This window comes from Vicia villosa, unplaced genomic scaffold (genome assembly GCF_029867415.1).
Source record: "Vicia villosa cultivar HV-30 ecotype Madison, WI unplaced genomic scaffold, Vvil1.0 ctg.001627F_1_1, whole genome shotgun sequence".
NCBI lineage: Eukaryota > Viridiplantae > Streptophyta > Magnoliopsida > Fabales > Fabaceae > Vicia > Vicia villosa.
This window is the reverse complement of record NW_026705678.1, coordinates 358846-380997: the sequence shown is the minus strand read 5'-3', so window position 1 is coordinate 380997 and position 22152 is coordinate 358846. Positions and strand designations below refer to the sequence as shown.

At 37.4% G+C, this 22152-nt stretch overlaps 1 protein-coding gene and 1 non-coding gene across 3 annotated transcripts; one reads left to right on the top strand and one right to left on the bottom strand.

The window, feature by feature from the left end:
• Positions 1-15879: 15879 nt before the first annotated feature.
• On the top strand, positions 15880-15951 carry TRNAC-GCA (transfer RNA cysteine (anticodon GCA)). Its single transcript has one exon. It is a non-coding gene; the product is annotated as a tRNA-Cys (tRNA).
• Positions 15952-17439: 1488 nt separating this feature from the next.
• Positions 17440-21533, bottom strand: LOC131636082 (probable sucrose-phosphatase 2). Of its 2 annotated transcripts, XM_058906729.1 has the most exons (9): positions 21466-21533; positions 21205-21280; positions 20802-21101; positions 20006-20107; positions 19680-19874; positions 19288-19581; positions 18353-18539; positions 18148-18191; positions 17440-17668 (listed from the first exon to the last, which is right to left on the bottom strand). In XM_058906729.1, exons 2-9 carry the CDS (start codon positions 21262-21264, stop codon positions 17591-17593), a joined length of 1260 nt encoding a protein of 419 aa, XP_058762712.1. In that variant the 5' UTR covers positions 21265-21280; positions 21466-21533; the 3' UTR covers positions 17440-17590. The 2 variants fall into 2 exon arrangements, with proteins under 2 accessions (XP_058762712.1, XP_058762711.1); XM_058906728.1 differs by lacking the exon at positions 21466-21533 and having other exon boundaries at positions 21205-21452.
• Positions 21534-22152: the final 619 nt, after the last annotated feature.

The window sequence follows — 22152 nt, the reverse complement described above, 5'->3', positions numbered from 1 at the left end:
CAAAAGATTGATTTGATTGATGGTACAAAACACGGAGAATCGTGCTGTCAGCGGGTTTGACTGTCAACTGGTCGTTACCAGTACAGTCTGAATCCCGGACTTTGCGCCTGCAAAATTTAATTCTGTACCAATAGTGTCAGTACTATTTATCTGTAAATAAATCTCAAATAAACAGTGTGTGTGAAGTGATACACAGTAATTGGCGTTTGTGTAAGAATAAATTCAACAGCGAACCAAAATACCGTATAAGAAAAATTCTAAAAACCGAGTATTCATAAAAATCATGATATTTGTGAAATAAAATCCAAGATTATATAAAACTCCCAATTTTTAGACAGAAATCTGTTGCCTTCTTTCTAAAAAAGATGCGGGCAAATTTTGGGGTATAACAGTTGCCCCTATTCAATCTTCTTAAACCTGAAGAGACTGATTAGAATCTGAAGGTAGAAGATGATTGAATATTTTAGATGCCCTGAAAATTTGCACTTACCTCCACCGGAAGTGATGTTGGAAATTGCATTTGAGTGTTGTCTGAGAAATGTTGTTGGCAGATCAAAACATTACCTGAGATGGGCTTTCAGATGCCATCTGGCAAATGTGTTGATGGTTTGTTCATCAGAATGAATCCATTGATTATATCTTGATGAAGGATTTGAAAACCTCTGCGTTGACCGTTTCGGAACCGTCCAAGGTTACCGCTTTAAGTCTGGGAGGCTGATCGTTACGGAACTGTCCAATGTTTTTCCGTTTTAGATTTTGAAAGTTGATCTATGAGGAACCGTCTGAGGTATTCGCCTTGGATCTTTGAAGGTTGATCGTTGTGGAACCGTCTGAGGTATCCGCTTTGGATCTTGAAGATTGATCGTTGTGGAACCGTCTAAGGTATCCACTTTGGATCTTGAAGATTGATCGTTGTGGAGCCGTCTGAGGTATCCGCTTTAGATCTTTGAAGGTAGATCATGAAGGAACCGTCCAAGGTATCGACTTAGATCTGAAGGTTGATCGTCTTAAGGAACCGTCTGAGGTATCGACTTAGATCTGTGTTGCTTGTTTTGAGTTGATAGGTGATTTGGAAAGAGAGATCTCTTCATAATGAATCTTTGGCTTGATTATATTTGAGAGGAATGTTCGTCTGAATAGAATTCAGGGCAACACTGCATGTGACTGAGAACAACTTTTCTGAGGATATTCGTCCACCTGAAAAAAAATCAAGTTAGTGACATGAAATGTCATGATGCATGTAATATATATGTTGAGATTCTCAAACTAAATGAGAAACGTGCATGTTATGTATGCGTTTGTCATGAAACATTATATGCTATGTATGAATATGCGTATGATGTATGACTTATGCAATTTAGAGCGTATCAAACTTCTGGTTGGGAAAATAAATTCCTGCTTGCTATTTTGGAAACGAAGGCATTGATGATTGTTGATGATATTTGCTATCTTGTTCGAGTATACTCAGCTGGGGAAATTCCTCATGGACCAGAGTACTCTGTTGAGGGATCTTTGACTACTGCTTGGGGATGAAGGGTAGTTTGAACATTCTGATTTTGATGCACCTTAAATAAAAAAGATATGTAATCCTCCGATGCACTATTTGACCAAGCCTCGATGTGGGGACCACACCTTCTGGGGATAGTGCTCTTGAAAAGCCTTGTTGGGGAATAAAGTTTCTCGAATCGCTTTGTTGGAGAGAAAAATCTCATTGAGGAATTTGCTGAGAAATACGTCTCTGTTGGGGAATTTTCTTCTGAAGCTGGTTTCGGGACGATGTCCAGATGATTGGGACATTACCTGAATGCTATTCCTGTTTTTCTTATAAACATCAGTCATATGCATATGTTCATTCAAAATTATCATTGGGACGTTTATGTATTCAAAACAGAAAAAGTGGAAACACTGATTTTGAACATGAGCTGTATTGATTTTGAAAGAGAGCCATAATAGGCGGATTAGTACAAGGAGACAAAAATCCTAGTAGTAGGAAATTGTCATAAAACTTTGAAAAGTACTTATAAAGGGGAATAGCTATGTGAAAATAATCCAGTCAAGTTTCAATTCTGCTATTGCCAATCTGTCTTCGAGCATCTCATCCCTCACTTGTTGGAAGAAAGTGATTGGACTGATTGGTGCCTTTGATGTGCTGAACCTTGAAGGTGAGTAGGTAGCCAAACGGGACATAGTCGTACGCTTTATTCCCTAACTTTTGCCTAGGCTGCTTTTCCAGGTTTTCAGCCTACCGGGATAGTATTTATTTTTTTAATCTCTAACTTTTGCCTGGATCGCCCTTTCAGGTTTTCAATCCACCGAGACGCTCATTTTTTGCCTAAGTCGCCCTTTCAGGTTTTCAACTTAGCGAGCTTTTCTTTAAGCGAAATACTTTTTGACTATGTCCGCATTTACAGGGTGTGGGAAGTCCTCGCCGTCCATAGTGGTAAGCAACATGGCTCCGCCGGAGAATACCTTCTTGATTACAAATGGTCCCTCATAAGTGGGAGTCCACTTGCCCCTGGGGTCACCTTGTGGTAGGATGATGCGTTTTACAACCAGATCACTGGTTTGATATGCCCGACTTTTGACTTTCTTGTTGAAGGCTTTGATCATACGCTTCTGATACAACTGACCATGACAAATAGCTGCGAGCCTCTTCTCATCAATCAAGTTTATCTGGTCCAACCGAGTCTGAATCCAATCGTCTTCATCTAAATCAGCTTCTTTCATAATCCTTAGGGAAGGAATCTGAATTTCAATTGGAAGAACTGCCTCCATACCATAGACTAAGGAAAATGGAGTTGCCCCTGTTGAAGTACGCGCTGATGTGCGATAACCATGAAGAGCAAAAGGTAACATCTCATGCCAGTCTTTGTAGGTTACTGTCATCTTTTGTATGATATTCTTGATGTTCTTGTTGGCAGCTTCCACCGTGCCATTCATCTTTGGTCGATATGGAGAGGAATTATGATGTTTGATCTTGAACTGTGTGCAGAGTTCAGTAATCATCCTGTTGTTTAAATTTGTGCCATTGTCTGTGATGATCCTTTCAAGGATGCCATACCGACAAATGAGATTATGCTTGATAAATCGGGCCACAACATTCTTGGTGACTGAAGCAAATGAAGCTGCTTCTACCCACTTTGTGAAGTAGTCAATAGCGACTAGGATAAAACGATGTCCGTTGGAGGCAGTAGGCTTGATTTCTCCAATCATATCAATACCCCACATTTCAAAAGGCCAAGGGGCCGTCAGAACGTTTAATGAGACTGGAGGTACATGTACTTTGTCGGCATATATCTGGCATTTGTGACAAGTTCTTGAGTGATGATGGCAATCTGTCTCCATGGTAGACCAGTAATAACCTGCTCTTAAGATCTTTTTAGCCATTGTATGTCCACTTGAATGAGTACCAAAGGCACCATCGTGTAAGTCTTCCATAATCTGTTCTGCTTCCTTATTCACACAACGAAGCAAAGTCGAGTCATGGTTGCGTTTGTACAGGATTCCATTACTTAGAAAGAATTTGGCAGCAAATCTTCTTAGAAACTTTCTATCGTTAATGGATGTCCCTTCAGGGTATTCTTGGACTTCGAGATATCTTTTTACTTCATGGAACCATGGTTTTTCTCCCATTCCTTCGGTATCAATCTCATTGCAATAGGCTGGTTCATCCTGTCTGTAAATGGTGATCATTGGCGCCTCATTGTCCCACCTGACTTTGAACATGGATGACATGGTAGCTAAGGCATCAGCCAATTGATTTTCTTCGCGCGGGATATGTTCAAAAGTGATTTCTTCAAAATAAGGAATCAAACTCAGTACATATTCTTTGTATGGAATTAGATTCGGGTGCTTCGTGTCCCATTCCTCTTTGACTTGATAAATTACAAGCGCCAAGTCTCCGTAGACCTCCAGGAACTTGATTCTTAGATCAATTGCAGCTTTGAGACCCAGAATACATGCTTCATATTCGGCTATATTGTTAGTGCAGTTGAAACATAATCTGGCAGTGAATGGTGTATGTCCTCCTGTAGGAGAAATGATCACAGCTCCGATGCCATTGCCAAGTGCATTAGAAGCTCCATCAAAAACCATAGTCCATCGGGATCCTGGCTCAGGTCCTTCCTCCGGTCCTGGTTGTTCATAGTCAGTAACTAGGATAATGTCTTCATCTGGGAAGTCAAAGTTCAACGCTTGATGATCATCCACTGCTTGATGAGCCAAATGATCAGCTACCACACTTCCTTTGATCGCCTTTTGTGAAGTGTACTGGATGTCATACTCTGTTAAGATCATTTGCCATCTTGCTATTCTTCCAGAGAGAGCATGTTTTTCGAACACATACTTGATAGGATCCATTTTGGAGATCAAGAAAGTGGTATGGTTTAGCATATACTGCCTTAGTCGGCGAGCCGCCCATGCTAAGGCACAACAAGTTTTCTCGAGTAGTGAGTATCTTGTTTCACAATCGGTAAACTTTTTGCTAAGATAGTAGATTGCATGCTCTTTTCAGCCAGACTCGTCATGTTGCCCCAGTACACACCCCATTGAATCTTCTAACACCGTCAGGTACATTATCAGAGGTCTTCCTTCCACTGGAGGTAACAAGATTGGTGGTTTTTGAATATATTCTTTGATCTTATCAAAGGCTAACTGGCATTTGTCGTTCCATTTTTCCACTTGATCTTTCTTCAACAGTTTGAAGATTGGCACACAAGTAGTAGTCATATGGGCAATAAATCTGGCGATGTAGTTCAGACGTCCCAAGAATCCTATGACTTGTTTCTCGGTACGGGGTATGGGCATTTCTTGAATGGCTTTGACCTTGGCAGGATCAACTTCGATACCTTTGCTGCTGACGATGAAACCTAAGAGTTTACCGGACCTTACTCCAAAGGTACACTTGTTCGGATTCAGTCGCAACCTGTACTTCTTGAGTCTGTCAAACAGCTTGTGCAGATGACCCAGATGTTCTTCTTCAGTGTTGGACTTTGCAATCATATCATCGACATAAACCTCTATTTCTTGATGAATTATATCATGGAACAGAGCTACCATTGCACGCTGATATGTTGCTCCTGCATTCTTTAAACCAAAGTGCATCACTTTATAACAAAAGGTTCCCCATGGTGTTGTAAAGGTTGTTTTTTCCATGTCTTCGGGCGCCATCTTGATTTGATTGTAACCTGAGAATCCATCCAGAAAGGAAAATATATTGCATTGTGCAGTATTGTCAACCAGTACATCGATGTGAGGTAAAGGGAAATCATCTTTGGGGCTTGCCCGATTCAAATCTCTGTAGTCTACACACATTCTGACTTTCCCGTCTTTTTTAGGCACAGGCACGATGTTAGCTATCCATGGAGGATAACTCACAACTTTTAGAAAGCCAGCATTGAATTGCTTTTCAACCTCGTCTTTGATCTTTTTGGACATATCGGGCCTACTTCTTCGCAGCTTCTGCTTAACTGGAGTGCTACCTTCTTTGATTGGCAGGCGATGAACCACAATATCCGTGTCAAGGCCAGGCATATCTTCATAGGACCAAGCGAATATCTCAAGGTAGTCTTGTAACATTTGAATCAGTCTTTGCTTGACACTGTCTTCTAGATCAGCCCCTATCTTGACTTCTTTCTTTTCTTCGTCACTGCCCAAGTTGATAACTTCAATTGGTTCTTCATGCGGCTGTATAGTCTTTTCTTCTTGTTCTAATAGCCTTGCAAGTTCCCTTGGTACTTCACAATCTTCCTCACTTTCGTCCTCAGTTTGGTAGATCGGATTTTCAAAGTCATGACTGGCAATAGCAGAATCGTTATCAACAGGATCCAGAGTGAATGTGAATTCCTGATCAAAGGAGATCACGTCCTCAGCTTCCCAGTTGTTCAATCCATTGTTGTGAGTAGGGAATACCCAGCTGCTCCAGTTGCAGCTGTCTTCTTCGTCTTCCACAGCATTGACTTCTTTGGTGGGGAAATGAGTTGTTGATCCTTCAGGATGAGCAAGATACTCTGCTGGATATGAGAGCCCAGGCTGAGATACCTCTGTTGGCTGAGCGAGATACCCGATAAGATCGTCCCATCCAGTTGGAATGATGTCTTTGAGGGAGACTTGTGCATTCTGGGGAGCAGCGTACTGCATCAGAAAATCATTCTCATTATTTGGTGTTTCCCAGACTTCTTCAGGAGCGTCAGGGCTTGTGAATGTCATATTGTCTTCGAAATGGTTGTCCCATCTAGTTAGGGTGATGTCTTCAATAGCGATCCGCGAGCTCAGGGGAGCGGAATACTTCACCATAAAGTCATACTTGCCACTTGGTTCTCCCAAAGTATCCCAAACTTCTTTTGGACTAGGTGGACTTTGGTATTGCTCAGTAATGGAACTTGTGAAACTTTTGCAATCTTCAAACTATGGCAATAAAAGAACTCTGAGGTGGAGTGTACTTTACTAGAAAATCATACATGCCGCTTGGTTCTCCCAAAGTATCCCAAACTTCCTCGGAAACAGGTGTAATTTCATTTGGATATTGCTGAATAATATGGTTCAAGATCACTCCATCGTCTTCAATAGCATTCACTCCTTGGCTGATAAAATGTGACATTAATCCTTCAGAACGAGGACTTTGATCGTTCTTTTGAGTTCCATCAGCATAGCCCAGACCTAGCTTATCGAACTTGTAAGGCACATCAAAGAGTTGCCCCCATACTGTGCAACCACCTTCTTCGATCACAGCTTTGGCATCTTTGAGAGAAGCCATAGTTGGAGTTACTTTTGTAGCAGGAGTAGCAGAGATATGTTTGGCAGTAGAGACATCTGGAGGGACCACCTCAAACAATTGGCAGGGAGTTTCGATGAATTCTCCATCCATCTCAACATACTTGGAGTTGCTCAGGTGGCTAACCATATACTCTTCTTCGCCATAAACTGTGACGACCTTACCTTTTACCGGATACTTTAACTTCTGATGCAGGGTAGAAGTTACAGCATTTGCCCCATGTATCCAAGGGCGTCCTAGTAAACAAGAATATGCTGGGTGAATTTCCATTACATAAAAGGTAGAATCAAAGATCTGAGAGCCCATTCTGATTGGGAGCTTCACTTTTCCGTACACTGTTCTTGTTGACCCGTCAAAGGCTCTTACCACAACATCGCTTGGTTGTAACTCAACTCCTTCGAAGTCAAGTTTTTCCAGTACTGCTTTTGGTAACACGTTCAAAGAGGAACCGTTGTCTACCAGCACATGAGAAAGAGTAGTGCCGTTACATTCAATAGAGATGTGCAGGGCTTTATTGTGATTTTTTCCCAGCAGGGGTTAAATCAGCATCAGAGAAACCGAGACCGTTATTCACTGTTAGACTGGCAACACAATTTTCGAATTGATCGACTGAAATCCCCTGTGGTACATGTGCAGCTTTCAGGAACTTCATCAGGGCCTTGGCATGAGCCTCTGAATACTTTAGCAGAGACAGCATTGAGATTTTTGAAGCAGTGTGCCCCAATTGTTCGACAATATTGTAATCACTTTTGCAGATGATTTTCAATATTTCCTCCATTTCTTGCCTCGATGGATCTTCAACAGTGACTTCCACCGGTACGTGAACTGGTTCAACTAGTGGCTCCTTGCCTCGAGCATTGATATCTTGATTATGAACTGGTACTTGGACTGGATTAGTAGCAACATTTGGAGAAATTTCTGGTGAAAATATCCTTCCACTTCTCGTAATCTTACTAGTACCCACAATATTATCAACAGTTGGAGTAGTAAAATTCATGGCCTCTTCAGTCAAGGTGTCTTGTTTAACTCCATGGACATAAACATTAGTGTCATAACTCCACGGGACAGCTTTGTCTGAGGAGTATGGAAATGGAGTTGGACTGGTGATGATTACCGATGCCACTTTGGGTGCAGCAGAAATTTTGAAAGGAGTTTTGGTAGGGATTTTCAATGGTATGTTAGAAACCACTGAGACGTCCTCTATTCACATCCCATTTGCAAAAACTTCGCATAAATCGTCCATAGAAGGGAGCCTTTCAAACATAATGATACGGCGATCCATCCACTTTTGAATTCCTATTTTCAGATTCTCACAACCATTGGGTAGGTGTGCACAATAGGCCAAAGTGTCTTGCCTTTCAAATTTTGGGGTATAACATAAGTATCTGAGTGAAATTTTTTATAGCGCTTGACCAAAAAGCGCTATTAATTTAATGCTATTATAGATTCAATTTGTAGTAGTGAACTTATAACAACAACTTATAACAACAAGTCAACAACAATTTATAACAACAACAACTTATAGCAACAATAACTTATAACAACAACAGCTCACAACAATAACAACTTATAGCAACAATAGCTTATAACAACAACATCTCACAACAATAACAACTTATAGCAACAACAACTTATAACAACAACAACATAACAACAATCAATAAACAACAAATAATAACAACAACTTTAACACGCGACTCAACTATGCAAATGCATGTGGTACCATTTGGAGCAGAACTCTCAACTTAAACATATGCCAATTTATCGAGGCATTAACAAGGCATAAGCCTTCAACATGGTCCCATCAAGGCCAAGGCATAAGCCTTCAACTTTCAACGTGGAGCCATCAAGGCCAACTTAATCATGCAATGTATGTCATGCAACCTCAACTTCAACAACAAATACACAACAATGCGACAACAACGTCAACATACAAAAACAACAACAACTTAAACATGCATCAATTGCATCAAGTTAAATCAACACTGGTCATTCGACCTACAACTCAAACATGTCCATAAATCGGGACGATTCAACTCATTCAACATTGGCCATAAGCCTACAACTTCATCAACATATCAACAATAATTTATAATAGCAACAACTCAATAATAACAACTTATTCAACAACAATAACAGTTTATCAACTGCAACCTCGCAATTATTAACAATACACGCAACCAACAACGATAATTACTACAAAACTTAACAGTTACGAATCTACGCCTAACACATCTTATTTACCACTACTATATCATTATTAAGCTTTACTTACTAAATTACTTAATTCAATCAACTACTTAATTCTTTCTATTATTAAACCACCGACTATATTCATCATTCTCGACACAATTCTAATGCATCAACCAACCAACAACAACTACAACCATTTATGAATTATTCAACAAAATTGCAACTAATTTCGGTTAAACAAACTTACCGGTTAAACTACTAAATTTACTAATTTCATCGACTTGTATTTATTTCCTACCGATGTATACTTAATATCCCTCCGCCGATTAATTTATTGCCAGCTACTGTTATACTACGTCCACTGATACTTCATAAATTCTTCTGCTAGATTCTTCACCAACATTAGTAGTCTCTATTTCATAAAATAATGCTATTTAAAAATATGCCACCCTGTTCTTTCATTAACACTGCACCTGTATTATACTGCTACTAATTTCATCAACTACCTGTCAACTTGAATTTTCTGCAATAATTCTAGTATCATCTTTCTGCTATTTTACTGGTATCAATTCTCTGTTGTTTACACTGATAGACGTAGGTGTTGTACTTAATATAATTGTCATGTTACAATTTATTATCTTATGGATTTCTACTTACCACATGCCATCACCTGATCAATTACAAACATACAAGGAAAGGCATGGAACCGACAACACGTGGGGCTGGGACAAGCAAAGAAAATCACAAAAAAATACTCCCTAGCCAAGGGTGCCGAACAGCAGCCCTCTCTCCAAATACATGTGTCTATCAGCACATGTCCTTCATCGCCATCCCTGCCGTTCGCAGGGCTTCCATCGGGGTCCACCATATTTTTCCTTCAATGCATTTTATTTCTTTTCTAGCATCGATTCAATTTTCTTTACGTACAGGCCAACACAACCTCGCTTTACACAGATTTATTAACAACAAATAACTGCCACTCATACTAAAAATCAACGTGGTAACAGAAATCAACACATCAACAAAATCAACGCAGCGACAAATTGATCTCATCAATTCAACGCAACACAGGCACAACAATCAATTCATGATAGAATTCATACACCCTAATCCCACATACAATTTATCATAAACCTGGATATAGAGATTGAACCCCGCCCTTACCTTAGATTGGCGGTCTCTCCATAATTTTCCGATTTTTGACTTGGCTTTCCGATATGAAATTCCTCTTCCAGCGGCTAACCTCCAAAGCCCTTGTTCCTCCTTTCTTTTCTCCTCATGTATAGCCACACAAAAAAACCTTTCAGTTTGACCTTATGCTTCTTTGTATATAACTCCAACCTAACCATAACAAAATACTTATTATTCCATAACGCCATATTGGGCCAACTAATTAACACCTCCAATATTATTTCTCACACCACCACTAAATTCAATTTTTAATCAAATAGCAGTCCAATATAATAATATTATTTATAATATTATTTCTCCGATTAAACCGACTATTACTCAACTATCAACTTAACCGCTCAAACGACATATTAATCCAGTACTGCCTCTTATTATAATCCCAATAATTCTCGACTTCGACCAATTCCAATAAATAATTTCTTATATAATTTAATTAAATAATTAATTAAATTCTGGCGTTACAACCACCGCCCCTCCTTCTCCGAAAATTGATGAAGAAGAAAGAGGGCCAACAGGTGTGTGTTATGGTATTTTTTGTTTTTCCATCTTCTCGATTTTGAATGTTGAGTTTCTTTTTTTTAGGTTTATTAAATTGTTCATCTTTTTGAGTTCATTTAGATCTCTTTTGCTGAAAATTTGTTTTGTTTCCTATTTGTTGGTTATATCACTTGCGTATTAAGGATGCATTTGTGAGTCTGTAGCAAATGCTGAGTTGAAGAAGGAAAGGCTGAGTTTAAAAAAGCACATTTAGTAAAAGAACTAGATTGATTGCATCATCTGCAAGATTTTTTAAACATATATTTACAATTTTATTGTTAATGTTGTTTTAACTAATATTAAAAATTGGATTTGTCTCAACTAAAAAGTTAGTTAAGAAGACTAAAGATAAGATAAATGGAAAGAGGATTCAAGGGTGTACATGGCTTTAATATGTTATTTTTTTAGTTTCTTTTAAAATCATGTTTACCAAATTACATATGTTTTATTGGCAGTGATATGTGAAAATTATGGCCATGAACAATATGAATAGAGAATTTGTATACATATTAATTGAAATAAGGAAATGGATGGGTGTGAATCATGTGATCCTCCAAAAGGAGATAAAAATATGCTTTTCATCTTCATTTTCTCTTCCTGTTCTCCTCTCTTAATCTCTTTGTCTTCTCTGAATTTCCCTCTCTTTATCATATTCTATTGTTTTAATTTTTTCTTTCGATTTTGCCTACGGGAATAGGATCTAAGACAAAATGCAAGAGCACAAGTTCGATTGATGGAGGTCGCGTGTGAACGGGGACGGAAAATCGAGATGGAACTATGGCGACTTGGTCCTTACGAAGGTTTCGCTTATATTCATCCTCAAATGTTTGGGCTTTTTGAAATATACTTTGATAACTAGCTTTATGTTATTAGATTGCTAACTTGAATCTTTCATGACAACACCAAGTATCATGACAAGACCAAGCAAGAAAATGGTTGAAATTCTCTTTCTATTGGTGTTGATCTTCATTTAAGAACTCTTCTTCATGGTGGCATTATTAAACATGCAAATACCACAGCTGGATTCTTTAATTTTGCTTGCAAGACTAGATAAAAATAAAACTCTCAGTATACAGAGTTCAAAGAAGTCAAAGCTGACAAGGCTTAAGACAAAAATTTGTACCAACATAAACCATTTATTCAAATAATTCTTACTTCATTGATGTAAAAATATTTATATTATGAATACTTATATAATTTGTAGGATGAGAAAATCAATAAAATAATGTCCTTTACTTTAATAGTAATAGGATCAGACATTGATATTTTTTCATTATTGCCAACCATGATTGCACTTTCAGTAATGATGATGGCTGATAGAAGGGTATAATAGTTATTATTTATTAATGTTGTTAATGGATTTTAGTTGTATTTGGGCCTTTAATAGTTGTTGGGCTTTTAGGTTTAATATCCATTAAGAGTAGTATATATTGTAGTCTCATAGAGACATTTAAAATCAATCAAAGAAATCAAGTTATCTTTAATTTTAATTTCCTTTACTTTGTAGTGTTCTTCCCCTTTTAGTTAGAAAACCCTAGTTTTATAGTGTTGATAGGATTAGCTTCCTATCAATTGGTGCTTTCATTCTTGAACACCAAAACCCTACAATGGATTATTCTTCTCACTCACCTTCATTTCCATACTACTCCACCATAAACACCACTCCTACCACACCATCCTTTCCATCATTTCCATGGGAACTCTTTACACCTTACTACACTCATGGATCTTCATCACCAAAATTCTATCTCAATCATGGATATTCACCCCATCCACCTAATCATAACCCATATTTATCCTATCCATCATCTCATTATCCATACTACTACTATATTCATCATCAGCAACCCCAACCAACAAAAACCTCTTCCTCAATTAATCATAAATATCAAAAGAAATTGCAAGTTTCCCAGCTTTGTTTTAAGAAAAGATTAAAAAAAACAAAACCTCTCAAAAACACCCTTCTCCGCTCAAAACCTCTTCTCCGGTGCTACTCACACTCCATCCCTCTCAATCCATTCCCACTTTTCACCATGGATGACAGCTTATACGACGAGTACGGTAACTACATCGACCCCAAAATCGAGTCCGACCAAGACTCCGGCTGGGAAGAAGAATCCGACCGTGACAAACCCGAAGAGTCTAACAGAGCCGCCGAGTCCGACGGTGAAGGTCCCTCAAACGGATGGCTGACAACCGGCGCCTCCGTCGATGCAGACATGCTCTTAGCCGAGGGCAAAAAGTACTACCCAACCGCTGAAGAAGTTTATAGCGAGGACGTTGAAACCCTAGTTATGGACGAAGATAAACAGCTACTAAAACAACCGATTATTAAGCCAGTGACGAACAAGAAATTCGAAGTGGGTGTTAACAATTCTTCAACTTACGTTTTCGAACCATCGCCTCCTTCTCCCATCATGGAACAAAAACTGACAGATTTGAATCAAGCATCTAGGGTTTCTGAAAACCCTCTACCTTCCTCTTCCCCTATCAATTTACCTTCATCAATTAGTCATAAATACACAACAACACTTGCTTCCATTTCTCTCACACCTATCTCTTCACTCTTGCACCAACACTGTTCGACCAAATTCCCCAACCAAAATTTCTCAAATCAATACAAGATGTATGTCGTTAAGAGACACCGACATCAAGAGACTGTTCATTTCGATAAGATTACGGCGCACTTGAAGAAACTCAGTTACGGCTTAAGCACCGAGCATTGCGACCCTGTTTTGGCCTCTCGGAAGGTTTGTGCTGGTGTTTATAGAGGTGTGACTACTAGTCAACTCGATGAATTGGCCGCAGAAACTGCCGTAGGCATGACGCCTAACCATCCCGATTATGCTTCTTTGGCTGCTAAGACTGCTGTTTCGAATCTGCATAAGCACACTAAGGATTCGTTTTCTGAAACGTTGATTGCTAGTGATGTCTATGAAATAATCATTGAAAATGCGATTCGATTGGACAATGAGATAATTTATGACAGGGTTTTTTACTATGATTACTTTGGATTCAAGAACCTTGACATGTCTTCTCTGTTGAAAGTTGATGGGACTGTTTTTGAAAGGCCTCAACATATGATAATGAGGGTTTCTGTTGGAATTCACAAGCATGATATTAAATCTGATGTTAAGACTTATCATTTGATGTCTCAGAGATGGTTTACTCATGCTTCTCCAACTCTTTTCAATGTTGGTACACCTTGGGCCAAGGGTGGTAAGAACCAAAAGGTTATTGCACTGCTTGTTCTTGCTGTGAGAGGGTGGAATTTGCCAGTTAGTGCTGATGAAGAGAAGACTTCTAATATTCCAGACTGTGAGCAATACAAGTCTGATTTTCCAGAAGAATACACTGATGCTAAATTTTTTGTCATCAAGTCTTATAGTGAGGATGACATTCACAAAAGCATCAAGTATCATGTATGGGCCAGCACTGTGTTGAATGCGTTCATCCCTAACACCGATCCATATGACACAGGACCACCGAAAGCTACACTCATAGCCACAACAATAATTCTCAAAAGTGGCTCACATTTCATTTATGTCGGAGATAAGCACGACTTGTTTTCTGTTGAGAATAAAAACACGGATACTCCAATTCACGAGGCTTGCCGACAAGAGAATGATAATGTTTTAATGTTGCTGCTGGAAGTCAATTCAGTGGCTGCTTGCAAGGTTATTCCTATTGGTAAAACTGATTTCTTTGTGACTTGCTATCATGGTCAAGATTGTTATACAGAGGAGTCGTATTTACGTGTGCTTGAGGTTGACGATTGGAAGGATTCATATGCTACATTGTATTTAGGAAACTGGAAACACTTTGCTGCAATTCGCAATGAAAAGAGAAATCCAAAGCTAAAAGCTACTCATTTAGAAAAGGCCGAGGAACTTTTTACCAGATTTATGATTCAACATTCTCCGAATTTATATGATGCTAATGGTGCTGCAGTTGTTTTTGCGAAAAAAGGTCATTTTGAAGTTTCAAAAGATATCTTTACACAGGTTCAAAAAGCTGCCAGTGGTAGTGTTTTTGTCCAAATACCTGACGTCGGGATAAATGTCACTCATGTTTATTTTTCTCAGGGGAATTCTGTTGTGGCTGTGTTGCTTGACAAATTCTTTGTCATGGAGTATACCGATTGTGTGAAGGTCTTTGACGCTTATGCAAGCTCAGCTAAGAAAATTAAGGAACTTGTTATTTTTTACAATTGGTGTGCTGATGTGGTCTTCAGATTTCCAAATGCCAAGGAACTAGCAATGATACGTTCCTCTCATCCTAGTGTACTACTACTTGATACACATTATGGATCAAACATTAGTGGTTGGATTTTATTTGTTATGGTTGTTCCATTTAAGCAATGGGATCCGGAGTAATTTTAGAACCTTGAGGACAAGGTTCAAGTGAACCCGTCGGCAATGATAGAAGGGTATAATAGTTATTATTTATTAATGTTGTTAATGGATTCTAGTTGTATTTGGGCCTTTAATAGTTGTTGGGCTTTTAGGTTTAATATCCATTAAGAGTAGTATATATTGTAGTCTCATAGAGACATTTAAAATCAATCAAAGAAATCAAGTTATCTTTAATTTTAATTTCCTTTACTTTGTAGTGTTCTTCCCCTTTTAGTTAGAAAACCCTAGTTTTATAGTGTTGATAGGATTAGCTTCCTATCAATGGCAGCCATAACACACTACTTCTCATGAAATGTGGAAATTGTAAAGACATGGTGAGATGGTGCAAAATGTTACCAATAAGAGATTTGTTTTAAAATGTTACCAATAAGAGATTTGTTTTAACTTATTCTATTGCCACCGTTTTATATAGTGGGAAGCCTCGAACCCATATGATGTTAATGACACATGATTTTCAAATTTTTATTTTTTTATTGAAAAATAAGGTAGATGTGTATGATAATAGATAATTATTAAACAATAATGAATGATGATGTGTATGCATTGTTAGTCATTAATTAGCATGTAAATTGCAATTACGAGATACTATGCCCTGATTAATTCTACTAGCAATAATTATATTGATTAAAAATTAAGCAATGAAACGGATATAATCCTTACACTAATAAAAAATTACACAAGATGTGAAAGAATGCATGAGAAAATAATAACTCTGCAAATTATATAAGATTTAATTATATAAAAATATAACAAGCGGAGAAAGAACACAAAGGGTCCATAGCTCAGTGGTAGAGCATTTGACTGCAGATCAAGAGGTCACCGGTTCGAACCCGGTTGGGCCCTTTTTTCCTGTTTTATGAGTATGACTCGTTTTATTCTACAGACCTTCTCTCGGTTGCTACAGGAAAAGATAATGGGATCAACTAGAAATTACAAGGTTTGCAAGCCTCCCTCCTTTACAAGGTTTGCAATTGCAAGCCTCCTTTGTCTAGAGAAAAAAGTTATGGAACCAGCTAAGTAGCTGTCATTTCTATCTTACAGCAACACAAATTTAAGTTGAGATACATTTCGATCAAACTGCATAACTATATAACATTTACAAGTGTATCGTGTGAAACCACTAATGTATCGTGTATCGATCAAACTGCATAACTATATAACATTGGGCCTACAAGTGTATCGTGTGAAACCACTAATGTGAATTCTTCCCCTTCATCTACTAGAAATGTGGACACAATTAGTCCATCGAATGGTGATAATAATATCGTTTGGTGAAACAGTGTATTTGCGGGATATTTGAAATCAAGCAATCTGAATCATCCGCTACTGATCAAAAGGCTCATGGCGTAATGATTTTGATTTTACTTTTTAGTTTGGACTTCATGAGCTTAAAATCCAAGTTACCAGATCTTGATTGAACTGATCTAATTTGCAAGACTGCATGGATTCCTGAGTGCAGGCAAACCTTGTGTTAACTCTAAGAGGTGTCAATTGCTATGCTATGCAAACATTTTCTATTTACTTTGTTTTTCATTACTTTTAGTGTCTAGATCCATCAAGAGCTCCACACTTTCAAATGGTATAACATGAAGAAAAAAAATGATGTAAGAAAGAAATGTTTGATAAATTGAATTTCTGCAAATAAATTTGTCAACATAGGATCAAATTTCAACTCTTGATGTTTCAGACAAGTTATATTCATGAAGTTAAGACAAGATCGAGTTTTATTAGAAAGTTTTGAAGCTGAGAGCCTAGAAGAATCATTAGCCTTCAATCCTACTAATATGGAGTTTGAGAAGCCTGCAGAATTGGTAGCATCCTATCGTTAATATGAATCTGGATGGTGAGATGGTTTCTTGCTCTGTGGACAGAACGGGGCGACGTTTTAACTCTTAAAAACATTATTTTCCATTCTATTTCAATAACAGGTCCTCATAGATCTTTTTCACCAATGGTTTTTGCTAATGTAAAACTGGATATAGTTGATGTGGAAACAATGATTTAGTGGTTGTGGAATGATTGAAGATACAGGGCATTTTGTTTTTGCTTTTTTGTAAGTCAAACGTTTTATGTGGGTAAGAGTTGTTTTTTTATGATAAAATTAATAGGAGACTCAAAGTGGTGGTGGTGGTGTCGGATTAGAATGCTTTTTTATGATAATAGAATTTTTTTTTATGATAATAGAATGCTTTTTTATAATGCTAATGCAAAAATATATGAGATATATGAGTGCATGTACGGTCAGGTATGTGCAAATGATGAATCATTCTCAACAGAAATTAGGCGGAAAAGGGAATAGAAACCAAATAATAACGCAACAAACAACAAAGCTACGCAACCAGAAAATTAACAGTAAATTTAAAATTCACATGATGGAAACTCTTTAGAATATTCAAATGCAGAAATCAGTTTGTTATAGATTTCAGTACATTTATTGCAAAAGGGATCACAAGACAGAATTTGGATAAGCCCTGGGAATCGTCTACATTGTCCATTTAATTTGGCCAGATTGTTCCATCCACGTCTGGTGCACATGGATCAATGTGAACCATTCTGAATCCTGAAACCAAAATTTCATTCTTCTTAGCAAAAACTAAAGACAGCATTAATTACTATCACTAGAGGTAATGACGTGACACGCTAACCGGGTATGTGCAGATATGTCACATAACACATTGATCTCACGTCAATTCTAGCTCACTAGAGACTAATTTGTCGATGATATTTGTGTTATCCTAGGAACAAATTTGCCAGTAATTGCTATTGTGCAAAAACTAACTATCGACAAATTAGTCTCTGGTATAATGGCATTGATGTAGAATCAACATGAAGGTGCTAAATATTAAGTTAATGTGCCATGTCATAGTCCCCTAACCATAAAAATTTACAGAAGAACTATTTTGACAGACATTTTTCAATTTCAGAAATGCTTTTGCCACTTCACAAAAACCAGGGACTTTTTTTTTACGGAAGCTTACAATTTTGAATATCATCCATTGGCCTATTCCCTCCATAAAAATACTTATTCATTACACTAACCTTTCTTAGCACGGAAGTGACCACACAAGCATGGCGGTCTTCACCTGGAAGTTGGCAAAATCGGTAAGTAAAGGCAAGATATGCACAGCAAAAACTGTTCTGACATAGCAAGAGGATAAAATATCCAATTGATTGATTTGTTGAGAGATATAAAGGAGAAGGAAATGAAATGAACATAAACAATAAAAAGAAATGAAACTCATACCGTCTAACTCCCATTTATCACACTTCACTATCCATGTATCCGGACTTATCTGTGTAGCCGATACATTATCCACCCATATCCGAAACTGTTTCCCCTGTTTGTCACCATACACATTTCTTAAAATATTTATATACTCCCTAATATTATGGTCCACACCAGAAGGGAGGATAATAACACCTGTTGGATGCTGCACATTAAAAAATAAATTAGACACTTCTTGAGAAGTAGACTCCTAAATGAAGACTTGAAAATGAAAAAAGATTGTGTCCGACTGTCCGAGTGATTTAGTCGAATGATAAAGCACTCAGATTAAGAAACATGAAAATGAGACGGAAAACTAAATAATTATGGCTGGAATGACATAATATTTAGCTTTTATGCAAATTTTAATAAACTTTAGTGCAGGTCAACTATTGAAATGTCTATTCCAAATTGTTGTAATGGTTGAACAGTTAAGCATGAATGTCAAAAATATGTACCAAAATGCAGAATAGCCAATTAGCCATGCATACTAGTGCTAAAACTGAATAATTGTTGATGGAAGCTATTCTAGAAAAGAGAAGGGTATGCCAAGAAAAGATATAATTCATCAACAACTTGCAGAGTCCGTAACAGAAAAAACTTACAAAGCAAAGTGAACAATGTACCTAACGCCTTAATTAGTGCATGTAAAAATTGCACAAATTCAGTGCTTCTAGAGAGATAGATAAAATAAAATTATAACTAATATCAGATTTTTCTTTTCGGTTTCCAATTTGTAAACACATACCTTGGTTGTCTATGAAACTTGAAAATAGAAACAATGCAAAAAAAACGCGAATTCAGTAAAAAGTATTTTGTACTAAAATTTAAATACCCTGTAGTTTGCCTACAGTTTGGCAACGCATATAGAAACACAATAGGTAATCTGTAAAAGTAAGGGATATCAATCATACAGTGGCTGCCTTTAGACTGGCAATAATCAGCTCCGAATTCTCAATTTCTGCACGCCTCCACTTTTCACTTAACAAGCAAAAGTTCACTATTTCCTGACTCGGAAGTGCATTTTCAACATTATGTTCTTGTGCAATGTCTGAAACATCTCTTGGTGACAGGTTTGGGCCCAATTTAAAATGACCTATGGCTTCTATAATCCCAGATGCACAACGCTCTGAGGCATGCAGAATCTTAGGGTTATTTTTTGCATTTTCTGCGTGCCACTGGAGCAATTCCTCTTGGGCATTGTTTACCTTCACAGTGAACAAAAACAGATGCATCATGCAAGATAATCTAAATTTTAGACTAATTTATAAGGAAAAAATGATGATAAAAAAATTAAACCACCAACCATGACACCATAAACTCCTGGAATGCTGAATAGCTCTGCATCATTTCCGGAATCACCGCAAACGAGGGTATTAGCAGGTAGCTTTCCCTCCTTCTCAAACTTTTCAAGCAAGTAAGCAAGAGCTTGACCTTTGCCAGCACCTTTTGCTAATATATCTAAATCAACTCCTCCACTATATATTATTTTAACATCCAACTGGCCAAAAATTAGACAATGTTAACAATATTTAGGCCGGAAAATCCAACATATATACAGATAATTTGCACGAAATCATTGAGCAAATCATTTCTTAAGAAAACAATGAATATTAATGCATTATAGCTTACCCCGCGCTGTTCCAAAACCTTAGAAAGAGCCTCTGTCACTTGCTTAGCATTTTCTTTCTTTACATAAAAGCTAACTTTATGTGCACGTTGTTCTGTTTCTGCCTGCACTACCAATCATTCGGTATATGAATCAAACCATTCTAAGTTGCCATTGCTACCTTAAAGTAATAGTGAAATAACCAGATAATCTATGAAGCACGAGCACCTCTAGGAGTAGGCATGTCGCGGTGTCCGACACACATTGTGGCCCGACACTTGTATGACACTCATACGAAACGTGGCAAAAAATTCAGAAAAGTGTCGGAAAAATCAGACAAGTGCCCTTAAAAAAATAGTTTTTCTTTGCTTCGATACTCTTTGAATCGGTGTCCGACACCCGTATGACACTCATACAACACGTGTTGGACAATTTAGATACGTATTTCAAAAAAATTTGTTTCTTTATTTCAACACACCTTATATATTTTTTGATAAATCTCACACAAATCTAAAAAGGTTAAACATCTATGGAAGCAATGCTATCAATGAATAATTAAAGACGTTAATATTGATTAGAATATTTTTAACTCTTTTAATAATAGATGAATAAATGAATTCCAAATACTATCATATATGTGGCGGTGTCAGTGTCATGTGTTTTGGCATTATTTGTGCCGTGTCCCGATGTCAGAGTCAGTGCTTCATAGCAGATAATCATAGTAAGTGCTACAGTGAGTTGAGTTCCTGCATTTCTACATCATGTTTCATAGAAAACAATGAACAATCAAATCACATTGATCACCTACTCACATAATACCTGAGGAGTAAGTTCAGGAAACTTGCTTGTTTCCTCAAGGACTATATTCTTATCCCATTTTTTATTCAAAAACTGAACCCATCCATCATCGGGAACCATCGATTTTCCATAAGTAATCTCCGTTCCCACAGACGTGATGGTTATATCTGGAGTAATCATAGGCTTCTCTTTCCTCAACTGTTTGTAGAGTGTAGGTGACCTTCCAGTCGAAAACACAAGCAGAGAATCATGGCGATAAGCGGATTCCCAAAGCGCATTGAACCTCAAAAGGGAACTATTCTCCGTGTCATGATGATCAACCTGCAATCAGAAAGAAACATGTATCAAGTTATCAACAATTCAAATCAAATTTCACTAAGAACAACAATAACAATTACAATTACAATAACAACAAGAACAACACCATTGTGTGATCGAGATCCGAAACAATCATGAGGCGCGCGGAAGACATAAGTCGATCCATGATATGCAATCCCTAACTGCGATTAGAAATTGCGAGATGATGAAGAGGTGGTAGTTAGTGATGATATTGTTTTCGGTGAGAATTGAGAGATGATGGAAGAAGAAGAAGTGGTGGTGGTGAGTTATGAGATTGATTTCGGTGAGAATTGAGTGATGATGAAATGAGAATGAAAAAAGATGCGAAGGAATAAGAATAACTAACCGAATCGGTTCCGATTGCCCGCTTCTTGTCTGTAAGGGCAGGTTGTTCACTGTCACATAAATTAAGGGATGGAGTTTACGCCATCTGGCCATTTTAATAGTTTTTTGTTTTTTAATTAAAACATTTTTTATATTTGAAACAAAATAAAAAATCAAATTTAGTAATTGACAGAATAAAAATAATTTATAATTTTATTTTTATAGATAACGATTGTTTTAAGGGATGATGGTGTTGAGTAGTATCGATTGTTTTTATAGATAATCATTATTTTTTATATATATAACAATTATTTTATATTGTAGTTTGGTGTGAAGTTAAATTGAATTGTTTGGAATCGGTTTTGAAAGTATTCGGAAACATGTGCATTTTATGTGGTTTATCATTGAGGTGCTTTGTCGTTTATTCTTAACAGTTAGGGTGTGGACATTTCATAGAGTTAGGGTGTGGTACATTTCATAGAGTGTTTGAGTGAATTTGAACTTGGTGTGTTTCCATGGTTGGAATTATGGTCGTTGATCTTTTGATCTCTATTCGCAGCCGGTCTTGCGCTTTTTTCATTCTTCCTGCTTCACCAACCTTCTTTAACAATGTACCCTTCTCATTCAAGCTTTTCAGCATCCCCTGTTTTATCTTATCAAAATGAGCGACAAGATTGTTCCTTGAGAGATTCTGAAATGGAAACCTTAT